The sequence below is a fragment of the Spizellomyces punctatus genome, assembly GCF_000182565.1.
Source record: "Spizellomyces punctatus DAOM BR117 chromosome Unknown supercont1.1, whole genome shotgun sequence".
Lineage (NCBI taxonomy): Eukaryota > Fungi > Chytridiomycota > Chytridiomycetes > Spizellomycetales > Spizellomycetaceae > Spizellomyces > Spizellomyces punctatus.
Genome location: NW_015971537.1, coordinates 2,041,449 through 2,062,287, shown reverse-complemented (window position 1 = coordinate 2,062,287; position 20,839 = coordinate 2,041,449). Strand labels below are relative to the sequence as shown.

The 20,839-nt window shown below is 48.0% G+C and overlaps 9 protein-coding genes across 9 annotated transcripts; 5 read left to right on the top strand and 4 right to left on the bottom strand.

Annotated features, from left to right (window-relative positions):
• Nucleotides 1-39: 39 nt before the first annotated feature.
• On the bottom strand, nt 40-3,969 carry SPPG_08876 (condensin subunit YCG1; the record flags this gene model as incomplete). The annotated part of the gene is made up of 22 exons (XM_016757020.1): nt 40-196; nt 267-307; nt 370-476; nt 543-634; nt 703-824; nt 886-1,017; nt 1,090-1,203; nt 1,267-1,320; nt 1,380-1,460; nt 1,518-1,646; nt 1,714-1,821; nt 1,880-1,940; nt 2,000-2,096; nt 2,152-2,353; nt 2,412-2,488; nt 2,555-2,651; nt 2,708-2,786; nt 2,848-3,042; nt 3,115-3,188; nt 3,262-3,364; nt 3,423-3,570; nt 3,636-3,969. The coding sequence occupies 22 exons, from the start codon at nt 3,967-3,969 to the stop codon at nt 40-42; spliced, it is 2,604 nt and encodes an 867-aa protein (XP_016613174.1).
• Nucleotides 3,970-4,006: 37 nt separating this feature from the next.
• On the top strand, nt 4,007-5,799 carry SPPG_00804 (uncharacterized protein). Its single transcript, XM_016749135.1, has 10 exons — nt 4,007-4,111; nt 4,172-4,230; nt 4,305-4,423; nt 4,489-4,570; nt 4,637-4,786; nt 4,851-4,952; nt 5,022-5,112; nt 5,176-5,246; nt 5,308-5,580; nt 5,637-5,799. Exons 1-10 carry the CDS (start codon nt 4,027-4,029, stop codon nt 5,700-5,702), a joined length of 1,098 nt encoding a protein of 365 aa, XP_016613173.1. The 5' UTR covers nt 4,007-4,026; the 3' UTR covers nt 5,703-5,799.
• Nucleotides 5,800-6,306: 507 nt separating this feature from the next.
• On the top strand, nt 6,307-9,459 carry SPPG_00803 (Golgi transport complex subunit COG6). Its single transcript, XM_016749134.1, has 14 exons — nt 6,307-6,420; nt 6,482-6,640; nt 6,721-6,851; nt 6,911-7,102; nt 7,172-7,336; nt 7,395-7,612; nt 7,677-7,810; nt 7,868-8,004; nt 8,069-8,144; nt 8,219-8,275; nt 8,339-8,518; nt 8,576-8,668; nt 8,745-8,999; nt 9,055-9,459. The coding sequence occupies exons 1-14, from the start codon at nt 6,331-6,333 to the stop codon at nt 9,139-9,141; spliced, it is 1,974 nt and encodes a 657-aa protein (XP_016613172.1). The 5' UTR covers nt 6,307-6,330; the 3' UTR covers nt 9,142-9,459.
• SPPG_00802 (RluA family pseudouridine synthase) lies at nt 9,025-11,415 on the bottom strand. Its single transcript, XM_016749133.1, has 12 exons — nt 10,773-11,415; nt 10,676-10,701; nt 10,545-10,606; nt 10,431-10,472; nt 10,323-10,375; nt 10,166-10,261; nt 9,976-10,099; nt 9,835-9,917; nt 9,700-9,775; nt 9,580-9,632; nt 9,458-9,520; nt 9,025-9,394 (listed from the first exon to the last, which is right to left on the bottom strand). Exons 1-12 carry the CDS (start codon nt 11,379-11,381, stop codon nt 9,299-9,301), a joined length of 1,383 nt encoding a protein of 460 aa, XP_016613171.1. The 5' UTR covers nt 11,382-11,415; the 3' UTR covers nt 9,025-9,298.
• A 95-nt stretch (nt 11,416-11,510) lies between these two features.
• Nucleotides 11,511-12,345, top strand: SPPG_00801 (uncharacterized protein). The gene has a single exon (XM_016749132.1). The coding sequence runs from the start codon at nt 11,546-11,548 to the stop codon at nt 12,110-12,112; it is 567 nt and encodes a 188-aa protein (XP_016613170.1). The 5' UTR covers nt 11,511-11,545; the 3' UTR covers nt 12,113-12,345.
• SPPG_00800 (uncharacterized protein) lies at nt 12,104-15,328 on the bottom strand. The gene is made up of 2 exons (XM_016749131.1): nt 13,106-15,328; nt 12,104-13,040 (listed from the first exon to the last, which is right to left on the bottom strand). Exons 1-2 carry the CDS (start codon nt 15,311-15,313, stop codon nt 12,279-12,281), a joined length of 2,970 nt encoding a protein of 989 aa, XP_016613169.1. The 5' UTR covers nt 15,314-15,328; the 3' UTR covers nt 12,104-12,278.
• Nucleotides 15,329-15,335: 7 nt separating this feature from the next.
• Nucleotides 15,336-17,792, top strand: SPPG_00799 (uncharacterized protein; the record flags this gene model as incomplete). Its single annotated transcript, XM_016749130.1, has 4 exons — nt 15,336-15,859; nt 15,918-16,035; nt 16,114-16,235; nt 16,304-17,792. Exons 1-4 carry the CDS (start codon nt 15,423-15,425, stop codon nt 17,790-17,792), a joined length of 2,166 nt encoding a protein of 721 aa, XP_016613168.1. The 5' UTR covers nt 15,336-15,422.
• SPPG_00798 (uncharacterized protein) lies at nt 17,664-18,936 on the bottom strand (the record flags this gene model as incomplete). The annotated part of the gene is made up of 3 exons (XM_016749129.1): nt 17,664-17,869; nt 17,955-18,573; nt 18,651-18,936. Coding segments are annotated over 2 exons (427 nt in total), but the record flags the coding sequence as incomplete, so codon positions are not given.
• Nucleotides 18,937-19,093: 157 nt separating this feature from the next.
• Nucleotides 19,094-20,778, top strand: SPPG_00797 (origin recognition complex subunit 2; the record flags this gene model as incomplete). The annotated part of the gene is made up of 2 exons (XM_016749128.1): nt 19,094-20,621; nt 20,699-20,778. 2 exons carry the CDS (start codon nt 19,094-19,096, stop codon nt 20,776-20,778), a joined length of 1,608 nt encoding a protein of 535 aa, XP_016613166.1.
• Between the last annotated feature and the right edge of the window lie 61 nt (nt 20,779-20,839).

Below are 20,839 nucleotides of genomic sequence, written 5' to 3'. Positions count from 1 at the left end.
CGTGATCCGCTCATGGGAGGCAAATCCCAATACAAGGGCTTATTCCTCCTCGTTTCCTACTTCTGTCTCCTGCGGCCCACCTAGCCCCATCCGCAGCTCTCCCAATAAAACAGTAAGCTTCTGTTTTTCTAAAAATTCTTCTTCGTCGTGATGCTCTAGCTTGTCCTCCTCGATGTCCGCAATAAATCGTGCAAATCTGTAATTACATCAAGATCATTAGAGTTGGTTTTTGTACCAACTGGGCACAATTCCGTGCTTGGACTTACTTTCTTAACCCAATGAGCACCGGAGAGTTCTTGGGAAGCGCCTACTCCGAAAATGCTTTGGTTATCGCATTGTCTTTAACAACAAAGGCGATGACATACTGACCTCCAAGAACGAGCATAGCAACTCTGCGATTTGACACAACCGTCTTATACCGACAAAAATGCCAATATGCAATCTATTAAGCAACTGGCAGTAGATCTTTTGAGTACCTAAAGAAAAAGAGAAACGAAATGTGTCATGAAATGTTGGCAGCACATTCTTAAACATGAGCATACCAGGGTCGTCCTCTTGCACGGCGGCCTGCAGCAACTCAATCGCCATATCGCCATGCAGCCCTTCGTCCATGGTTTCTTCTTTCTGTTCAAATCTGGCATTCCAGGGATAAGTGCAAAGGTAACCCTCGCAAATTTAGTTATTAACCATCTGGCAACTTACTGTACGACTTTTCTCACATCTGTCCAATCCACAAGTTGCTGCCCAATCTGGGTTGGCTGGATCATGGCATCCTTGCTCACTGCGTACTCTTGTATCAAGATCTGCAGACATGGCACCACAACCTTCAAAAGGCGAAAGTGAGTGTGCCTGTGCAGGTGCCGAACAACAACGAAAATAGTCTACCGTCTGCAGAAGTGCTTGATTAGCATGCGACGCATGTGCAAAGACAGGCAAGAAGTAGCTGAGGCATTGTCTCAGTCTATTCATAGACTTCGTATGTGGGTGAAAGTACAGGACCACAAGCTGCTGCAACACCTGAAAAGCAAGAATAGGCAGGTTATTGCGCATTCGAATGCATCAATGGATCTTGCACGCAATGAGACCTACGGTTTGATTTGTCAAATAACGGAGCATCATCAACTTTGCGGCGCCCTCAACAGCCAGGGTAAGTAGCTCTTGATCGTCGCATTGTAGCGTCTCGCTGATCAGCTCAGTTAAAAGCTAATAAAGCGTAATGATGTTAGGTGGGTGATGCGTTGTGACATTGTACTGAAGATAACGGACCCCCTGATCTGATAAAAGATCGGTCCCGAAGAGAATAGTAAGGTCGAAGAAAACCTACCAAACACCATGAGAACATGCTACAAGAAACGTTATTGAAATAACAGGATACGTACCTTAAGAGCCAAAACTGAAAGCTCCTGCCGGCTGTCGTTGAACGCACTCATAAACAGAGGAAGATGAGCTTGGGCGAGTGACTACTATCGACTTGCGGTGAGTAAGGTCGCGTAATTTGTCGCCACGAGCTAGGTTACCTTATCCAGGAGACAAGCTAACGAAAGACATTGGAGACCCGTTTGCTGTATCGCTGGATGATCACTTTTTAATGATGGTAGGATGAAGCTATCCAGAATCCCATTCATCGATGCGTTATCTCTGAGGTCCTGTTGAGCCACAATCTTTTAGGTCCGTATTGAGATCAACATAACATCGTGCAATAGCAAATTTCACCTGTTCGGTGCACTCCAGCACGCAGCCGATAATATCCAGGCATTTCAGTAATAATACGGACTTTTCAACCTCATCCATGCCCTCCGTTTGCGATGTATCAGCTTCCTGCTGTGATTCAATAACTAAGTAAATTCACATGTCGGTGGATTGGAGCATTTAACTGTACCGTGGACTGGGGATCAGTCATATCAACGTCGTATATTGTATACAACACTTCGATGATAATCCTAGCAACAGAACTAATGAGTTCATCACGCTATTGACGACAAATTAGTACGACATGCACCTGGTAAAGTCACTCTCATTCAACGACAGCGTCTTCAGTATGCTGACAACAATGAGTATATTGTCTTTCGATAAATCGATAGAGCTGAGCATGTCCCCTGCAATCAAGGTTAATCTGATATTCGGTTCTGAAATATATGGAGTGCTCCTTACTTAGACTGACAAGAATTTCCCGTCGTCCCATTTCATCAGTGAAATCCTGCATCTCCGCTGTTAGCAGTAACTGCTTAAGAATGAAGCTCAACGCCATCCTCTCTTCTGCATCTTCTGATTGCGCCAGCAGAAGGCCGTATCTCTGAAGCAGCTCCGAATGATGCAGCAAGGGTGGGAGTGCTGCCTCCAGTTCCTCCTCCATCTGAAAACCATTGGGGTTAGTGCGAATGGGGTGATTGTTCGTCTTGGAGTTCCTATACCTTGTTCTCCGCAAAGAAACCTATCGCGGTTCGCAGAAAGAAGGCTTCTTCCACGTCCAGGTTACTCCAAGTTTCCTCTATTAATGTCGAGAAATCAATACCAGTAGAGACGGATCTTTCACTTCTGAGCAGCATTAACATACCATCATATGGAATTGTTAAAGAGGGGTTTGCCAAGAGATATGCTTTAGCTGCAGACTCCGCCGCATGGCCATTGATGACATCCATTCGACGAAGGAACTACATGAGCCATATTCAGTATTGCGCAAATCAGAAGAATCACACCTCCAACATACGTCGATTAAGTCATCGTTACATTCAGGGACCCATCGTTCGCAGAGCATTTTCAAACAGCTCTTCTGTACGTTGGTATCTCTAATACAACCTGATGTCAGCGACGGCGCTATATACAACCACGTATACAGGGCACACCAACCGATCAGATAAGCCATTGTGCAAGAGGGAGTCTCGCTCATCGACGGTAAGGAACGTCATCTTTTCCACATCATCTCCCACTTTTGAGAATGCCAATTTTCGGACCTGAGCATCAACGTCTCGAACTCGCTGCAAAATATACGGTAATGTGGCACTGTTCACTTCTATATTCCACAACACTGCCTTTCGCACATCGCTTTTTTGCAGAAAACATCGGCTGGTCAGCGAGTCTTCACTTTCGTGAGCAGAACCAGACTCAAGAACTTACGCGCTAGTGTCATACTGAAGCATATTTATCAAGCACTCCCTAATGACCTTATCTTCTTCCTCATCTCCACCTTCCTTAAGATCATGTAGCGATCAGTACATGTTGCAGTTTGCAAGGACATCGGGTTGTTGTTATGCGGACAGCTACCTGAAGCCGTGAGAGTGCAATTGCGGCCTGCATGCGCACTGTAGCCTCCTTATCCCGTGTCCTCTCCATAAGCTGATCCCTCACAATGTGAAATGTGTCGTCGCTAGATAGGTGATAGGTTGGGCACGGCCGTCTCGAAGCAGTGGCTTGGAAAGACTTACTCCAACTCGTCCATTGGGTTCAACAAGATCCCGACGATCTGACACACGCGATATCGTACTACTTTATCCTTTGCTTTAAATCCCTTCAGCAACAGTGTCAAAAGCGTGTAAATGAGGCTGTCGGCCAACTCCTTTGCGTTCTCCGGGACTAAGGCACATGTGCGATTAAAATCAGATACATTGTCTGAGCATTCGGGATAGCATTTAGTATACCTTCTCCATTGACTTCCGCAGTAACTGCGTCTAGATAGGCGGTCAAAAACTTGACGGCTCGTTCAGCCTCCGGGTTTCCCTTCTTTATCGGTAGAATGTGCAGGACACATTGGCAGAATTCTTGCTCCAGTGACCGACCCTTCCGCAGGTGCAACTTTCTCAAAGCGACGGTATTCTTTCGATGATTGGAGCTTGAGCGTATCGCATCCTGGAAAATATGTGCGACGCTAGTCATGATGCTTGCAGGATAAATTCTGTGAAAATCGTCGTTCTTGGAGTTGAGCGAGTCCGACGCGGATTCCCGTCCGAAAGTCCGGCCATCCGAATCAGGCATCATTGCAAGATCGGCTTTGCCTGTCGTCGTGTTTTGAACTTTTTGGAGGGTCGCTCTATGACGATCCTCATTAGCATTGATTGGAATGACGATAAGTTAACTGACGCAACGAATAAGTTGGCAAGCGTCGGCATCCGAACTGGTACATTACTGGGCGAGATTTCACAGACGAATTCCATTACTTACTACCTTTTCGGTGCAGTCCGCGACCTGCTCCTCGCTGATAGACAGCTATTGTGTCGAACCGGACTCAGTAATGAGGCATGACCATTTAACTTTGCCAGTCACGAACGTCATGGAAGCTGACATAGGTCATGTATTTACTTTTCTGACAGACCCTGAACTTGTTAACGGACGCAGTAGTTGAACTTTCCCAAAGTAAACCGACGCCAGGTGACGTGGCTTTGGAGGAACAGAGAGCACAGCACAAATTTCTGTCGACCGGCTGTCCTGGGTAAGGACTGCACCATGGTGTTGTGCTGTAGTCAAAGATTGAAAGTTCATACTTTACCCTACCAGGATCGATCAGCTTTTGGAAGGCGGTTTGGCTTTGGGAGAATTTGTAGAGTTTGCCGGCCCGCCAGCCACCGGTAAAACGCAGGTGATCTTTTGGATTGTTGAATATCCTTGCGGTCGGGTGAATATCATACTAAAAACTGTCGTTTAGCTATGCTTTTTCACAGCAATTACGACAACCGCGGATGACCCAACCGCCACTGTCCTTTACATTGACTCTGGCAACGCATTCTCCGCTTCCCGCCTGAGTGATATGTATACGTACAGCGACCGCTTTCAGCAGTCGCGTGAATCGGGAATGGTAACGACAGATCCATCGACGCAAAACGGTCAGACTACCGTGGTACTCAAAGTTTGCTCGATAGGATACCAAAAACATTTTGTCGCGGGTGCGGTGTATTCCTTGCTTTGATGCGTTCTCTCTGGTGGACATTATGGAGGAGGTACAAAAGAGTTTGGCGGACAAGGTTTGTGATGGGTTCCGATTTGTAACTTGATACTATTTCCATGCTGAAAGTTGTTATCTTCAATAATAGACGACAGACTTCTTCTCCATGGTGCGCTTGTTGATAATTGACTCTATAGGTGCTCTGCTGTCCCCCATGGTTGGATATGGACAAAGTCAAGGTGAACGCCCAGCCCCTAACGACGTACATAGCTAAAGGCTAAATGATTAATCTTTGTGAACAGGGTATGTCATTATGATGACCATCGCCCAAATCCTCAAATCGATAGCGTTATCACACGGTATATCCATACTGGTAAGCCTTGTCTCTAATTCTACTTACATCTGAAAAGTTATGGACAATCGCCCCCGTCCAGGTAACAAATTACTCGGTTTCATCAGATTTCAAATCTACCGATGTTGGAAGACCATTCTCTGGGGGCAAAGAAGGGGCACGGAGAGAAAGAACGAAACCAGCTCTAGGAACGACATGGAGCTACGTGCCCAACGTACGACTCTATTTCACTCTTGATGAAGAACCGAGCATTGAAGGGAAGGAGGACGATGAGGTCCTTACATATCGAAATCGCCAAGGCGACATCATTCCCCTAGTAAAAAGAAGAATAGATATATACGCTTCACATCGTTTGGTATGTTTGTACTCTTCCTCATATCCGTGCACTCTGATTTAACCTCTCAACCTTAGCGAGCAGGAGATGGCTGTCACTTGTATATTGGTAGTTCAGAGCTACTGAGTTTTCCGTCACAATAAATGGGTCTCGATTAGACAATCCTCGTTTGCATGCATGAAATTCAAATGTATTGACAGACAACATGAACATGCCCGCAACACCATAAACAAAATAAACATCCTGTAGCCATTGTCATATATCGATAAATAAAATCAAAAAACGAGCGAAGGTCTGAACCTTCCACCGGCATCACCACATCAAATCCCATTATTCCAGCTATCCAACTGCCGCGCACCGCGAGGAGTTTTCCCTGCTCTGTTGCCAGCCTGAGGCGTTGCCCCCTTCTTAAACAACCGCCTAAGTCACCTTCCAGTGGCTTAGGCTGTTGACGCTGCGCTCAGATTGGACTGAAATGAAGATGTTGCTATGGAGATGGAACCCGATGAATGAGTCATCCCTGAACTCTAGCCGCCCAGAAGTCTGGCTTACAGGCATTCACCAATATGCCCGGCTGGAAAGACGGAGATCTGCGTTGGCATTTATACGCGTCTTTGCAATATTTCTTTGCGACCGCGGGATCAGTGTTTCAGATGCACGTGTATGGCACAGTCATTTGCAAATGTCACGTGGCTGCGTCAGCACTTTAGTCCGCTTGGCCTTCTCACGCACTGCCATCTTGGTGGTAGATCATCTACCGAACTGTTCAAGATGGCCACCACTACGGACACGCCTTCCCTGCAAAATAAGCTCACAAAAAGCAATCCTCTGTCCCGCAAGCTGAGCAAGACGCTGGACATTGTATGAGGATACGCCTTGATTCTCACACGTTTAGTAGACTGTCCCAGTAACATTTCTCAAGTCACTAGAGGACCCCGAGACTCAAGAGGCATTGGTGGCTCTATCGGAATTTTACAAGCATAATACTCTGACGGCGCGTCGAAATTTGCGCGGTGACCTTGAGCGTAGAGTCATGGCGACAAATGAGAGGTTTTTGGACGCTTTCGACGTGGTAGCACAGGTAGGTAAACAAATGGTGACCGACGGTCTCGCGGATACGTATCGGTGCTTTTCTGACGGATCTGTAATATTTTAATAAAGCGCGTGCGGGCCATGGAAGCGGAGATGAAGTACATGAACGATTGTTGTTCAGAAATGGAAGAGAGGCTGCGATCGACGAGCAATGAAACAGCACATCTAATGAAACAAACCCACGAGCTCAAGGAAGAAAGGTGTGAAAGATTGTTGTCGTGTGTCGACATGCCAATGACTGAGTTGGGTCGCGTAACAGCAAGCGCTGTACAGTTCGAAAGGCGATAGCAGACGTTTTCCTTGCAAGATTCACTCTGTCCGATGCCGAATTGTTCACTCTCACTTCCCCAAATCAATATGTGGGAGCTGAATTCTTTAATGCATTGAAGCATCTTCAGAAGATCAGTGACGACTGCAAAGCGCTTCTTGTCACCGAACATCAAGAAGCGGGGTCTGTTGCCTCATTCTCTGGACACTTGTTACTTTGAAGAATGGACGTGTCTAATTTTATGGCTTTTAGCTTGGAGATAATGGAAAGGATGGCTTCGTATCAGGAAACCGCGTTTGACAAACTCTTTCGATGGGCACAATTTGAATGTCGATCATTGAACCGAGACTCACCAGAAGTCACGCAAGCACTGCGGGACGCAATGCGGGCCCTCAAGGAGCGACCTGTTTTATTCCAGTAGGTTGTTCCATACCGCCTTCATCAGTGCAACGTGTAAGCTTAATATAGATATCAGAACTTGCACAGACGAGATTTCCAATATTCGCAGCTCAGCAATGGTGCGATCCTTTCTGGATGCATTGACTCGCGGGGGACCTGGTGGCTTCCCTAGACCTATCGAACTTCATGCCCCTGACCCTTTGCGCTACGTGGGTGATATGCTCGCGTGGCTACATCAAGCATCTACAGAGGAGCGGGAAATACTTGAGGCGGTGTTCGACGTCAAAGCTACAGGTTGGCCGGCTTGGCTGCTTCATTACTGACTTAGATTGGGGCTACATGACTGATATCGCGCTAGGCCAGCGAGCACAACTCAAAAAGAACTCTGCTGTGGGCGATGCTTCCGCGATTAGCAGTCTATCTTCCGTCGATGACGAAGCGATTGCTCGTGTACTTGACAGGAATATGGAGGGTACTTGCCGCCCTCTTAAGGTGGGAACATTTCGTGTCCATGATGAAACGACCTGTTGCTGACTGGCACCTCAACAGGCCCGGATTGAGCAAGTTCTTGCGTCACAGTCCGACTCCATTGTCGCGTACCGCATTGCAAACCTTGTCAAATTTTACGAAGGCATGATAATAAAAGTTCTCGGCCCTACTGCTCAACTATCTCGGACCATTCACGAGTAAGTGCCAGGTTTGTGCCATCTTAGCTTATCTTAGAAGACTGATATCACAATGCATATGCAGTATCACAGAAATTGCAAACAAAACTTTCTTTGAGACCCTCAACGCGAATGCATCTCAGCTACTTCGCTTTGTACAAGTATGAAAACCACGGCCATTGCTGATGTTGCTCACGTCAGAAGTTGATCATTTACATCTTTCGCAAACGACTAGACTCCTGGAGCCGACCTTCTGCCACCACCAGCAGTCCGAGAAACCGTTCTGCAACTGGTATTTCATGACACCTAAGTAACTACGGAAACAACTGACTGACAAGGACTTGCCATATAACAGAGGGAGATCATGGCCATATATGATGAATCCCTCGTGGGATCCGAACAGAAGGAGGAAGATTTCGCTGATATACTGACGGCGCTCCTGGATCCATTGTCGCAAATGTGTGTCCTCGGTGCAGCAAGCTTGCCTTCGATTGAAAATGCCATCTACATCATCAATTGCTTACACCATATACAGGTATGGTGTGCGCAACTCATGTTCTTTCAACACCAACTCAACGCTGTTGTGTTCCAGGCAGCGTTGAATTTGTATCCATTTACAAAAATCCGGGTTGACGACATAGAAGCGCAAGTCGACGCGCAAGTGGACGTGTTGGTAAACGAAGAGGTATGCTCCTTGCATCGGAAATTTTTTTACTTTGAGCACGACTCACTCGGATCAATGAATGCTCTCATACGCCCAGTTCGCGAGCGTGTTGAAACAATCAGGACTATTGCCCCTTACACATGCTGAAGCGGCAGATATCACGGCTCCCATGCTTCAAGAAGCAATGGCACAGCTTGATGCTTTCCTGTACGGTGCCACAATGGAGATATCATCCTCGCTTGCAAAACTAAGTCGGAGAAAGCTGGCTGCACGTGTAACACAACGAGCGTTTCGCATGTTTGTTGAAGCATATCGAGAAGTGTACACAAAAGTCACCGATCCAGCCATTAAGGTAATTCATGCATCAAGCATTTAGCCTAGGGTTATTCTCATTTTTTATTGTGCAGCATGATCCACCATTACCGACACCTCGTACAGTGGACGAGGTTGAGACACTATTGTCGCTGGAACAGGACGATTCTTCAACACCCTAACAGCGGCAATAATTCCTTTTACGTCAACCTGAGTCAACAATCCCCAAGCCATGTCTGCTTGACTTGCGACTCTCTGCGACTCTCTACCAGGGCACCCAACGCTTTTATTATTATGTAGTCTACTATACCCTAAGTAAGAGCTCAAGCATCCGATCCTTCATGGAGCTGGGATTCGCAGAGACTGTAACGTCTTTTTCATGTGGGAGGGCAATGGCGCTTTCACCTCCAAGTCCGCGCCTGTGCCATACCAGTCCTGGATAAACAAATTGTAAAAAAGATATTCATACAGAGATTCGACTTTAGGGATGTCTCCCACCCTTAAGATGATGCTTCGCATATGCAGATGGAGAGGAACTCGTCTGGGATCCGATACGAATCCCTACTCAATGCATTGATCAGTGTGACCGCTTCTGACATTTACCGCAAAGTAGCGCATACCGCAAAGCTCTTTGGACAGCCTGCTCCGTATTTGTAATCTCCCAATATTGGTGCTGGAGGGGATTGCCCATTCAGTATCCATGGGCCCACGGCGATAGCAAGCACAAAAACTCAATTCACCTTTCAAGATTTTGGCGCAATGGAGACGTAACTGATGCTTTCGCCCGGTAGATGGCCGGAGTTCCACCAAGCTTGCCTTTAATGCTGCCATTTAACATGTTTGTACAACACCAGCGTGAACATTAGCGTAAATACCTGTTTTCCGGAATCCAGGATTCTATACTCTGTTACTGCCTTCTTTATGCCAGCCTCCGCGCTACTAGCGGCATCGATGTCATCTGCCTTTGGGGGTAAGGATGCGAAGGATACGCGCTGAAGACTGATTTTATTACTTACACCACTCGACGGTTGACATTTTCTCCACACCCGGTTTCCCGACCTGCACTATTCCTGTGACGATCTGAGTGAATTCAGATTGCGAAGTGAAGGCTTCTGGTAGAGAGCAGACAACCGCCAAATACTTCAAACAGCAGAAATGAAGTAAGGAACCTGATTAGAGCGCTAGACTCATCGTAACTGGACGTACTGATTTTTGGACCCCGTCCCCAGCAGATTTGAAAAGGTTGCTCAAGCGCACTGCAGCTTCTTTTGTCCGGGCAAGCAGGAGCGCGCCTGTTGTGTCCTTTGACGGTATTTAATCGCAGTCTGTCGAAGATCGATACCAACATACCATTAGTGCGTACCTTATCTAATCGATGAACGAGACGGGGTGGCTCCGCTGCATCAAACTGTAATCCTGTGCCAGCGGAATTTAGAATCATTTATTGTGGGGTAATAAATAAGCGCTTTACCATCGAGTAGCTTGTCGAGATGAATGCCCATTTTGGATCCACCTAGTATCATTATGCATGTAAGATCACTACCTTGCAGACTAAGCACATTATAGCGGTTTAGCATTTTCTTACCTTGTACAGCCAACCCGGCGGGCTTGTTTAGGACTAATACTTGCTCGTCTTTGTAGAGTACGCTAAAATATCAATGGGAGTTGGTTCATTTAATGTTGTTATCAATGGAAAAGTAGAGTCTGATCACTCACTTGGAACGAAGAACCTCAATCTCGTCCTAACAGAGATCCACAAAGTCAGATATACCATCCAATCGATAGCCCAACGACTCCCTCCGCCATTCCCCACCTGCAATTGCTCCTCAAGAACTTTTTTCTCCTTCTTAGTCATTTCTGCTTCCGGCTTTCTTCGTTTAGGCATGACAACGACAACAACATCCCCAGCATGAACTTGACCGGCCGGCTTCAAATCCACAAATCGAGCGTGAGCAGACCCTCTTACGGCAACCTCGTGATTGAGGACTTTGAGTCGTGCAAGGTTCTTTCGAATCTTTAGTCTCTCCTCGAGGAACTCGTCCAACCTCAGTCCATGCTCTTCAAACTCGACTTTTAATTGTCGCTCTTCCACTTCGGGTGCTTCGGAGGAGACGCTGTCCCTTTCCTTCACGAGAGGTGCGGCCACTTTGGACCACCGCCTTGCAGCATTGCGAGACATTGACACAGGAGGGTTGTAGTCACCAAAGCGTGAATCCCCGGAACCGGCGAAGCGACCATTGTGTTTGGAAATGTGGGTAGATTTTTGCGCTGTTGCTCGACTATGTCGCAGGCGAATAGGGGTCGCTGATGATGATGCTGGGCCAACCGGTAACTTTGGACGATACAGGCTCTCCAATAGAAAGGAGAAAAGAGAGGACGACTTGAAGGGACGAGGCCCACGTAGGCAGTTCGTGCAGTACATGTAAAGTCTAGATCACTCAGGAAGACTCGACAGTGAGTCCTCCAAGAAACCCAGAGTTTGATGGGTTCCAGCTGCGCCCACAGTCACGAAAGCGTGCGGCACAGTTTTCGTTTGGTTTCCTCGTCCCAGTTCCTCGCAAGCTGCAGCTTTTGGCGTTGGACGCAATGATTCGCAGCATCAACTTGCGACGCTGTACGGCAAGATGCCGTCGAATATTCGCATGTCACTACCGTTCCCTTTCCGCAATCCCTCGACCAGCCGCCATGCCAAGTTCTAAAGGCTGGACTATCCTCGGCGTCGTCCTTCCGCTCCCACTTTTGCTCATATCACAAGATCGCTGGCTAGAGTGTTCACCAACATTCAACGGGGTCCCTGTAGCAGCGACATTCCTCATGCACCAAGCGCTCCCAAGGTTCGAGAAGAAATTCCCTGGTCTCGAAATCTCGGCCGTCTACGATGCCAACCGGCCAGAGGAATACAAATATGAGGAAACTGGACTGTTCAGTTCTCTGATGCCTTCGCATGCAATCGTCGAGGTACCTGTGTTTGAGAAGCTGTCTGAGACGGAGGAGGCGAAATTGGGAGTATCGGGTATAAGGAAAAAGCCCGTGGGAAGAGTACAGTTGAAGGGCACCTGTAGTATTGGATGTGCAAAGGTAGAGTTGACGGAAATAAGAGTGTTCAAGAATAATGGACAAGTTGTATGGGAATGGAAGAAGAAGGGTGCTTGAAGTGCTTTATGAAGCATGCCGTTTATGTATTTAGTTGGCAAACATGTGAGGGCTGATCTCAAGGGAATCCCAGGCAGGATGGTCATCCTCCATCATACTCGTTTGATACAAAATTCCACGCAGAACAATAGATGAAATAATTAGATTTATACATTCAGAACGGCGCTTAAGCACTCCCTTTCCCTTTGGCCTTGCCCTTGGCCATTTCCATCGCCTCTTCCACGCTCATCGGATCCCATCCTCCACTTCCGTTATCAACGAATATAACCCCTTCATCAATGTATCCGATGAGTCCGCCGGTGCCAGTGGCGGCTTTTGCAGCAGGTGCCAGCCGGAAGAGCGCTTTTCCGGTTGTAGGATGAACACGATTGGCAGGCGCAAACAACAGATCACGCTCACTCGCCTTTCGCTCGACATAATCTCTAAACGAATCCATAGCGGACATAGCAGGGGCTGCTGCACGCCGAGCTGTACCGCTACCCACTTTCCCACCAGCCGCCGCCGTTCGGGACATGGATGCAATAGGCGGCGGAGCTGCCGGCATAGGGCCTCGTGCGCCGCCCATTGCCAGACTTCGGTTCATCATGTCCAGTCCCGCTCTGAACTGGTTGACGATACCAGCTTCCTTGACCAATTCTGGTGGAAACACGCCCTTCCAGCTTTTATACCACATTGTGATTTCCTCATTTTTGGCCTGCGGACTGGAGAGCCACGCCCAAAGGACCTTGTGCCATTTCGGGAAAAATTCTGTCTCGAACAAATGTACCAGAAGATGGGCCGGTACAACTGAGCACCATGCAAAGACCCATTGCAGTGGCTCAAGGTCTTGCGCCCGCGGGTTGACCTCGAAATCGTTACGTAGCGTAAGAATCAGCTTGGGAAGTATGGCCTTGGCAAGCAGTGATTCCATGTCGGCCTGCTTAAAGACCTGAAGAGAAACAAAAGAGAGATGAGGATGATGCCATAAGAAGACAACTTGGAAGAGTAACTTACTTCCTTCCATGGCATCAAAACAAGCAATGCGCTTGGGTCACGCGGATACCAGTCTTTCAAGGACCCCACCAACTTGTGTCGTATAGTTGTAAAGATTCCTTCCATGCGATCGACAAGATGTGGTAACCATGGATGCACCCATGTATGAACTGCGACCGGATCTTGACTAGGATTCCAATTATCCACTTCATGAGTTAACTTTGGCAGTATGAGTTGTTCCAATATGTTTTGATAAAGCCATGAAGGAAGAAGGACGTTCTGGTCGCCGTCTTCAGTAACCCCATTCCGAATCTGACTCTTTGTGCTTGCTGATTGGGGATGCCATGCTTCCAGCAGCGTAATCACTGAATCCGGTAGTTGAGGACTCCACTCATTGTTGATCGCCTGCCGGACTTTGGGAAGCCATATATCATACATCATCGCTTCGTACGGTGTCATTTTCCTTGAAGGTGCATGATCGGCAGATACTGCTCCCATGTTCACATCCTGGCCCTTCCCGGAAGGTTGGGCCGGTACCATCAACAGCTTTTTCCACTGCCGAAACGCTTCTGCTCCGTAAGTTGGGTCAGCTAGCGGCTGCCATTCATGAAGCGTCCTCTTCACGATTGGGGCCAATGAAGCTACCACCAACTCATCCAGACCATATGTTTGATACTCCTCAAAGTGTTCAGTTTGAAGCTTTTGGAAAGGGATAGAGAACGCTTCAATAAGCTCGTCGAGGTCTAATTCACCGAGCCCAAAGCTAAATCGCTTAGAGGTGCGCTCGCATTCATTCGCAAGTTCCACCACAGCCTGTAATCGAACGATACGGGTTTTCTCATCGTTCACCTGTTGCGAAATGACCTTCTCCTGACGACCGAGCTGCTCCTGCCGCGTTTTCTCAATGCGCATCTGGCGGCCGACATGTAAGAGGTCGTCCTGTGCCAGATCGGCTAACAATTTTACATTATGTCGCAATTCCGGCAATCGAGCTGCCGTGATATCAAAGGCGGCAGTAGCGGACGTGATCTCTGATATGTCAGAAAGCTCTCGCACTTCGCGCCCTGTCATATCCAAGATTTTGGTAGCTGTTGGTACCGCCCCCACCGGCGGGCCCGCCCCGCTTTCTTGCTCTGCAACTAGCTCTTCTGCAGACTTGTAAGTTTTTTTCTGCTTCCTTGCGCCTTGTTTCCATTGCCCTGTGCGCAACTGAGTCTTTCGAGTGGGTATCTCTTCGTCTTCGTCCAAACCCTCTGATTGTCGCCGCTCCCACTGCTCGTTCTTTATGGCTTCCGTCCGCTCATCCACCATACCCAGACCAGCACCTTTTGGTCGCAGCTTGACATCAATTGGCGCAGCAATACCTGTTCCTTCCTTTCCCAACCCCATACCCATTCGCCAACCCATCTTCTCCAGTAACTTGGACCCTATACCCTTGGTGCTTCTTTCAAACCTTCCAAAATCTTTATCGACTGGTTGATATCGCGGGACTGGACTGTTGCTAGACGACCTAGACTTTGTTCTAGTCGACCCAAAGGATGTTGGCAGATCGGCGGGGACATCCGCAGAGGCCTCACTCAGCCCAAGGCCGGCCCTGGATGACCTCCCAAACCCAACCCCACCACCGCTGGCACCTCCAAGACCCATACGAGTCTGTTCTCTATCTGGTTCATCGTCTTCCATACTACCAAGACCTCGTCTTCCACCGAAATTTGTACCCACGCCAGGCCGTCCGGCGCTCCAGCCGTCGTCGCCGTCTTCGTCTGCACCCGTTGCTCGTAGTGACCCAGAGCCTAATCCCCCTCTAGATACAGTATCTTCTTCGATATCCATAGGGTCTTGATTCTGGCTTGGTCCATTGTTATCCTCTTCCTCACTACTTCCGTGTTCCGCTGAGTTATCGTCGTCACTGTCGGTGTGACGACTACCGGCTATATTACCGCCAGATACGAAACGAACTCCAGACATGTAACGAGAATTCTGCTTTCGTCCGTCACTGCGCCCATCATCCTTATCGTCATCGCCAAATATGCCGTAAATGTTATCTTCCTTTGTTCGTCGTCTCTTCTTACGACCGAAAGTACCATATGGGTTCGCAAACAGTGCGGCTTCCTCCGCCAGATCTGCATTGAGACCGTGAGCTTCTATACCATCCTCCTCGTCTTCCCCGGGTCGGTCTCCTTCTGAGCTATCTCCATCATCCTCAATAATCTTCTTTCGTCTCCCCATCTGTAAACATGTGTGAAAGGTTGGTACTGCAGCAGTCGCGGTTTATGTGTGATCACGTGCGCTTCAACAAGTCAAAGCGATCTGGGCAGAGATCTCGGACATTTGCATTATGATCACCAGGAAGGGCAGGACGATGAAGCGTAAGAGAAACCCACTGCTGGACCTAGCAGACTCGGTAGAAGGGGGCGGAGGAACCTCTTCGCCATCCGACGAGACAGAGGACAGCAACAATGAAGGCCCCTCGTCGCGGTCGGGCAAGGCTTCTGCTTCCAACCCGTCAAGGGGCGAAGTATTCCCTGCCCATCTGGCACTTCCAGCCCTTCCAGCTTCGCTAGAAACACACTCTCACGAGGAACTTGTTGGATTTATTCGTCGTTATCATTCCCTTCTCAAACACCGCACATCCCGCCTGTCAGCACTCGATTCCCATCTCCATTGTGCTATATGCACTTCATATTTTGTTGGTCCGTACAACTTGGAATGCGGCCACATTTTCTGCTACCATTGCATTCTAGCGTGGTTCAACAACTTGGAGCAGAATAGCAGGTAATGCTTTTTCAGATGGAAATGTGACAATGTCTATTCTGATATCCTCGTCTTGCAGGCCTAAAAAGTGTCCGACCTGTAGAGCAGACACTACTTGTCGGCCCCAATATGAGAGAACAGTTTCTAGATTGGTGGAAGATTATCTGACGGTAGTGAATGACGAAGAGAGTAGAACTGTGAGTGTCTGATATCCATACCCAACGACCCTTTGGTCCTTGTCCGATCGCTTATCTAAGGATGGTACCAATCAATAGATCCTTCAAAACATCAACGAATTGCGAGATAGTCATGCAGCTCTTACTAATCACCCGTTTCATGAGCACTTTCCAAACGATTTTGGAGATCGTATTCTCCCAGATGTCGACGATGGCGTCGTGTATGTGAAAAAATGCTGCTGCAGTCCTTTTTTTTTGCAACAACTTATGATAAATAACATGTTCTTAGACGCTGTTCTCGGTGCAACTGGGAAGTCCTTAACGGAACATGTCAAGGGTGCGGGAATGTGTATCGTGATGCCCGGGATTCCGAAGAATCCGAGGAGGAGGTAGACTACTTTGACGAGCCGGGCTGGTCAGATTCAGAATCTGATCTATCCTTCGTTGTTGATGATGGCGATGGACCGGAATTGGGTGGAGGTCCCTACTTTTCAGATGATTACGAAGGGTATTCAGGGTGGTATGACGAAAGCGATTTTTACGACAGTGATTACGGCCTTGATTACGACAGTAATTACGGCCTCTCCGATCTGGATGACATGTTGGATGGGCTTTCGGACACCGATATGTTGGGAGGGGACGATGGATACCCATGGCATGATGAAGACAGTATTTCGCCGGATGATGACGACTATATGCGCCGTCATCCCATTAACAACCGCCATTATGATGACAGCGATTGCAGCGGCTCTAGCTTCGATCGGATGTTTGGGGATTCCCCGGACGCGGATTCGTCGGGACGTGACCGCAAGGATGCTAACGTTGGTAGAATACCTCCCACCAGAAATTCTCCGCCGATGTCATCCTCGGACTCCGAGTACTTCACAGGATGTGACGATCAAAGTCAGGATGAAGGATTTGAAGTTAATCCCATAGGAAGACGTCGCAGTGGACGTCCTCTTCCAATATCGGACTCGGAATCTGACGACGAAAACCAGGAGCGAGAACTTGACCACGATCATACTGATCAGAGCCGTGATGTGCGTAGGCATCGCAAGGTATCAGGCGGCTCATCTGACGATAATGACGCGTCGCCGGTGATCAGAAATGAGGAAGAAAACGAAGATTCGGAGGAGAACGAGAAGCATTGTACTGTATCAGGAGGCTTGTCTGACGATGATGATCCGTGCCCAGTAATCAAAAAGGAGGAAAAGAGCCGAAGTCCGGTGAAGGACGAGAAGCTTCGTCGTTCAGTAAGGCTGGACCACACTTCCAATCGTAAAGGAAAGCAAGTCGCTTCTACTGCGAACAAGAAAGTTGATACAGAATCGCAGCTTGATCAGCGACGTCGTTCAGTAAGGCTGGACCGCACTTCCAATCGTAAAGGAAAGCAAGTCGCTTCTAATGCGAACAAGAAAGTTGAAACAGAACCACAGTTTGATTGTAAAGAGGAAGTGGATGTACCAGGAACATCCGAAGCACATCGGCAGCGCAACGGCAAAAAGTCGCAAAAGACTTCTGATGTGAACAAGAAAGTTGAAACAGAACCGCAATTTGATTGTAAAGAGGAAGTGGATATACCAGGAACATCCAAAGCACATCGGCAGCGCAACGACAAAAAGTCGCAAAAGAAGCGAAAGTTGCATGATATCTCTAATGCCGAAGTTAGACTGGCGGAGGTGGGAGCTAAGAAAGGAACGGAATCTTCGCGGCCTGCAGTAGACCCTGAGAGGAAGAAGCGAAAGAAGAGACAGAAGAGCAAGCCGAATTCAAATTGAAAGCTCTTCATGTGTACCGCGTATGATCAGCTTAGAAAGTGCACTAGGCAGTGTACTTGATTCTGCAGATAACATAACTTTTGCCGATTGGAGATGACCATTGATATGGGATCCAAAGTATAAGTCATGACACGCACACGAAAGAGGCATATTATTCAATACCATTGCGAGTAGATCTTTATCTTCAATCTTCATACTGACTAGTGCTGACCTACAAGTCAAGTGAAGCTTCCTGGACTTTGCCAAGTGACGACCCATTGACCCCACTCGAAGCTGTCCATCAGCCTTGTGCTTACTCTCGACAACTAGGACACCTCAACCGACAGAGCAAACCCACAGAGGAAAGTCGAAAAGATTATTTTGACAGTTCCGTCCCACAAAGGACCTCAACGTCCGGTCCATACACTTTGGCCAAGTTGCTGTGAATATAGCCGTAAGGAAATCGTAATCTAATGCTAACGGAGCTGGATTTATGTCCATTGAATTTGTTCCTTGGACGAATCTCGGATTGGTGGTAAGACTTGTTTGATTGCACATTCCAGGATCTTTGCAACAATGAGCCATAATGAGTAGAAGAATGATGAAGCAGTCTCAACATTTGATGCAATGCAGAACTCAGATAATAATTAAATAAAAAGTCTTATGTTTGCCGAGGCTTCGCCGATACTTTTTCCCAAAAAGCATCATCTGATGTTTCTCGCTCTCTTTCATCCTTATCCACCTTCTTTTTCAAGTATTCCGTTTGAAGGTCTTTTACTCGTAATAGACCAAAGTGATTTACCTATTCAATGCATGCACATGGATAAAAAGTGTTAATCCTTTGGCACGACAGCGTAACGCGCTTGTAATTGTACTGACCCAAGATGGTAAGCACTCCCTGTCAAACATCTCCTTCATATCCCGACAGGCGAATAGTCTCTTCCTCTCCTCCTTTGTCAAAGACTTGTCACTCTCTGAACTCACAACCAGTCGTTGTGGGTCAACAGCAATGATCTCTTCGTGGGTCCTCGGCCCCAGACCTTGAAGCCAGAGGTTATGAGAGTCCAGACATGCAAAGTAGGCGTCGCGTGCTGTCCAGCACTTTGACCGAGCGCTTCGGGAAGGAGGAAGTGAGCCGAGCTTTGGTGTTTCGTGAGCGGGCATTTGCAGCATCGGCAATTGCAGTGGGGGAATGCCCAAGAGCTATCAAGTGCTTGTTGCTATGGTGATGTCCTGGCATTTCGGACTTTGAGCTCATCGTGTTCCTTCCCTGCCCGCCTACGTCTGCCCGTTTTGGCTGTGAGCGCTCGGCAGCAGTCAAAATGACCAACGCCACGACGCCCAGACGCATGCGGCGCCTTCAAACAGGTCTTACAGTGTCCCCTAGCAGTAGGTCTAAAAGGAATCGCGAGTCTTCAGACGACAGTGATCTAGATATCGATAAGGATGCCCTCACCGTCCTGCAGGACAGCCGTATCCACAAACGGACGGCGGACGAGGAGGAAAAGGAGAATGGTGGGGAAAGGACACCCGGGAAGGACTTGTATTCATTTGCAAGGAAGCGTAAGAAAAGGTTCAGAGATTTTGTTGAAGAGGGGCGGAGAGCCATTGAAGGCGAAGCTGACGAGGAGAGCGATAACGATGACGCAGAGCCCGTTGCTACACCCTCAAAGTCGGTGAAAAGAGTAACAGTACTGGAGCCTGGCGATCTGCAACCAACTCCAACACGCGCAAAAGGAAGAATAAGAGATATGTTGAGCAATACACCTAAAAAGACGCCAACACGAGGAGGGAGGGGTGCCAAAAACGATGAAGAATCGGAAGAGCAACCGGAAACTCCGGTACCTGTTAGACTTGCACGGCGACGACGAGCATCCAAACGCCTGACTTCGGTGAAAGATGGCGGGAGTAGTAGTGAGGATAAGGATGCGACAGATGACGATAATGAGGAGGAGGAAGATGATAGTGGCCTGGAAGATGAACACGAAACGTCTCTTAAAGAAGGCACAGATCACGAGCAGGACACTATTGCGGATGAGTATGCGGAAGATGCTCCAGCTTATCAGCGCTATTTTGCGAACCTGCATGATACCCGTTCGAAAACTTCGAACAATACCCTTTCGAAGCTACCAGCACTTGATCACAAGTCTCTCCTATCAGCACTTGCTCGAGCACCCGTCAAGCACGAACGCTTTATTACTCTTTTGACCTCCCTCCATGAAGATCAATTTCAGCAGTGGTACTTTGAGCTCATGGGCGGGTTTAATCTTCTGTTCTATGGCTATGGGTCAAAACGGAATTTGCTCAACCGATTTGCAACAGAAGTGTTAAACGATGCACCGCTGGTGGTGGTAAACGGTTTTTTCCCAACGCTCACTATTCGAGATATTCTATCCAAAATCATCGATGGCGTACTGCCAAATCACACTGGTCCAGTTGGGACGGTGCAAGATCAAATGAATGCTCTCACAACTTACTTCACAAGGAGGCGATCATCCAAACATTTCTACCTCCTTATCCACAACATTGACGGTGTCCCTCTTCGCGCGCCGATAGTACAACGCACCCTTAGCGCTCTCGCTTCCCTACCCACTTTCCACGTCATTGCGACGATAGATCACATCAATGCTCCTCTTTTGTGGGACAATGTACAGTCAGCACGATATAATTGGATATGGCATGATGTGACCACATTTGAGCCATACATGAATGAAACAACGTTCGAAGGGTCACTGATGATGCAACAATCAGGAGCTGGAGGCGGGCGAACAATGGTTCTGGACGCAAACGGTGTTATGTGGGTATTACGGAGTCTGAGTGGAAATGCTCGTAAAGTATTCAAGATATTATGTGAGCATCAATTGGCCTGTGCAGAGGAAAGTGATGGTGAAGGGGAAGGATTAGCCTTCAATCTGTACTATGCCAAGGCCAGAGAACACTTTTATGTGTCGAACGAGATGACTTTCCGGACGCAATTGACAGAGTTCAGGGATCATTGTATTATTAGATCTCGAAAGGCGGCAGATGGAACAGAAATTTTATTTGTACCGCTTGACAAGCTGTTTGAA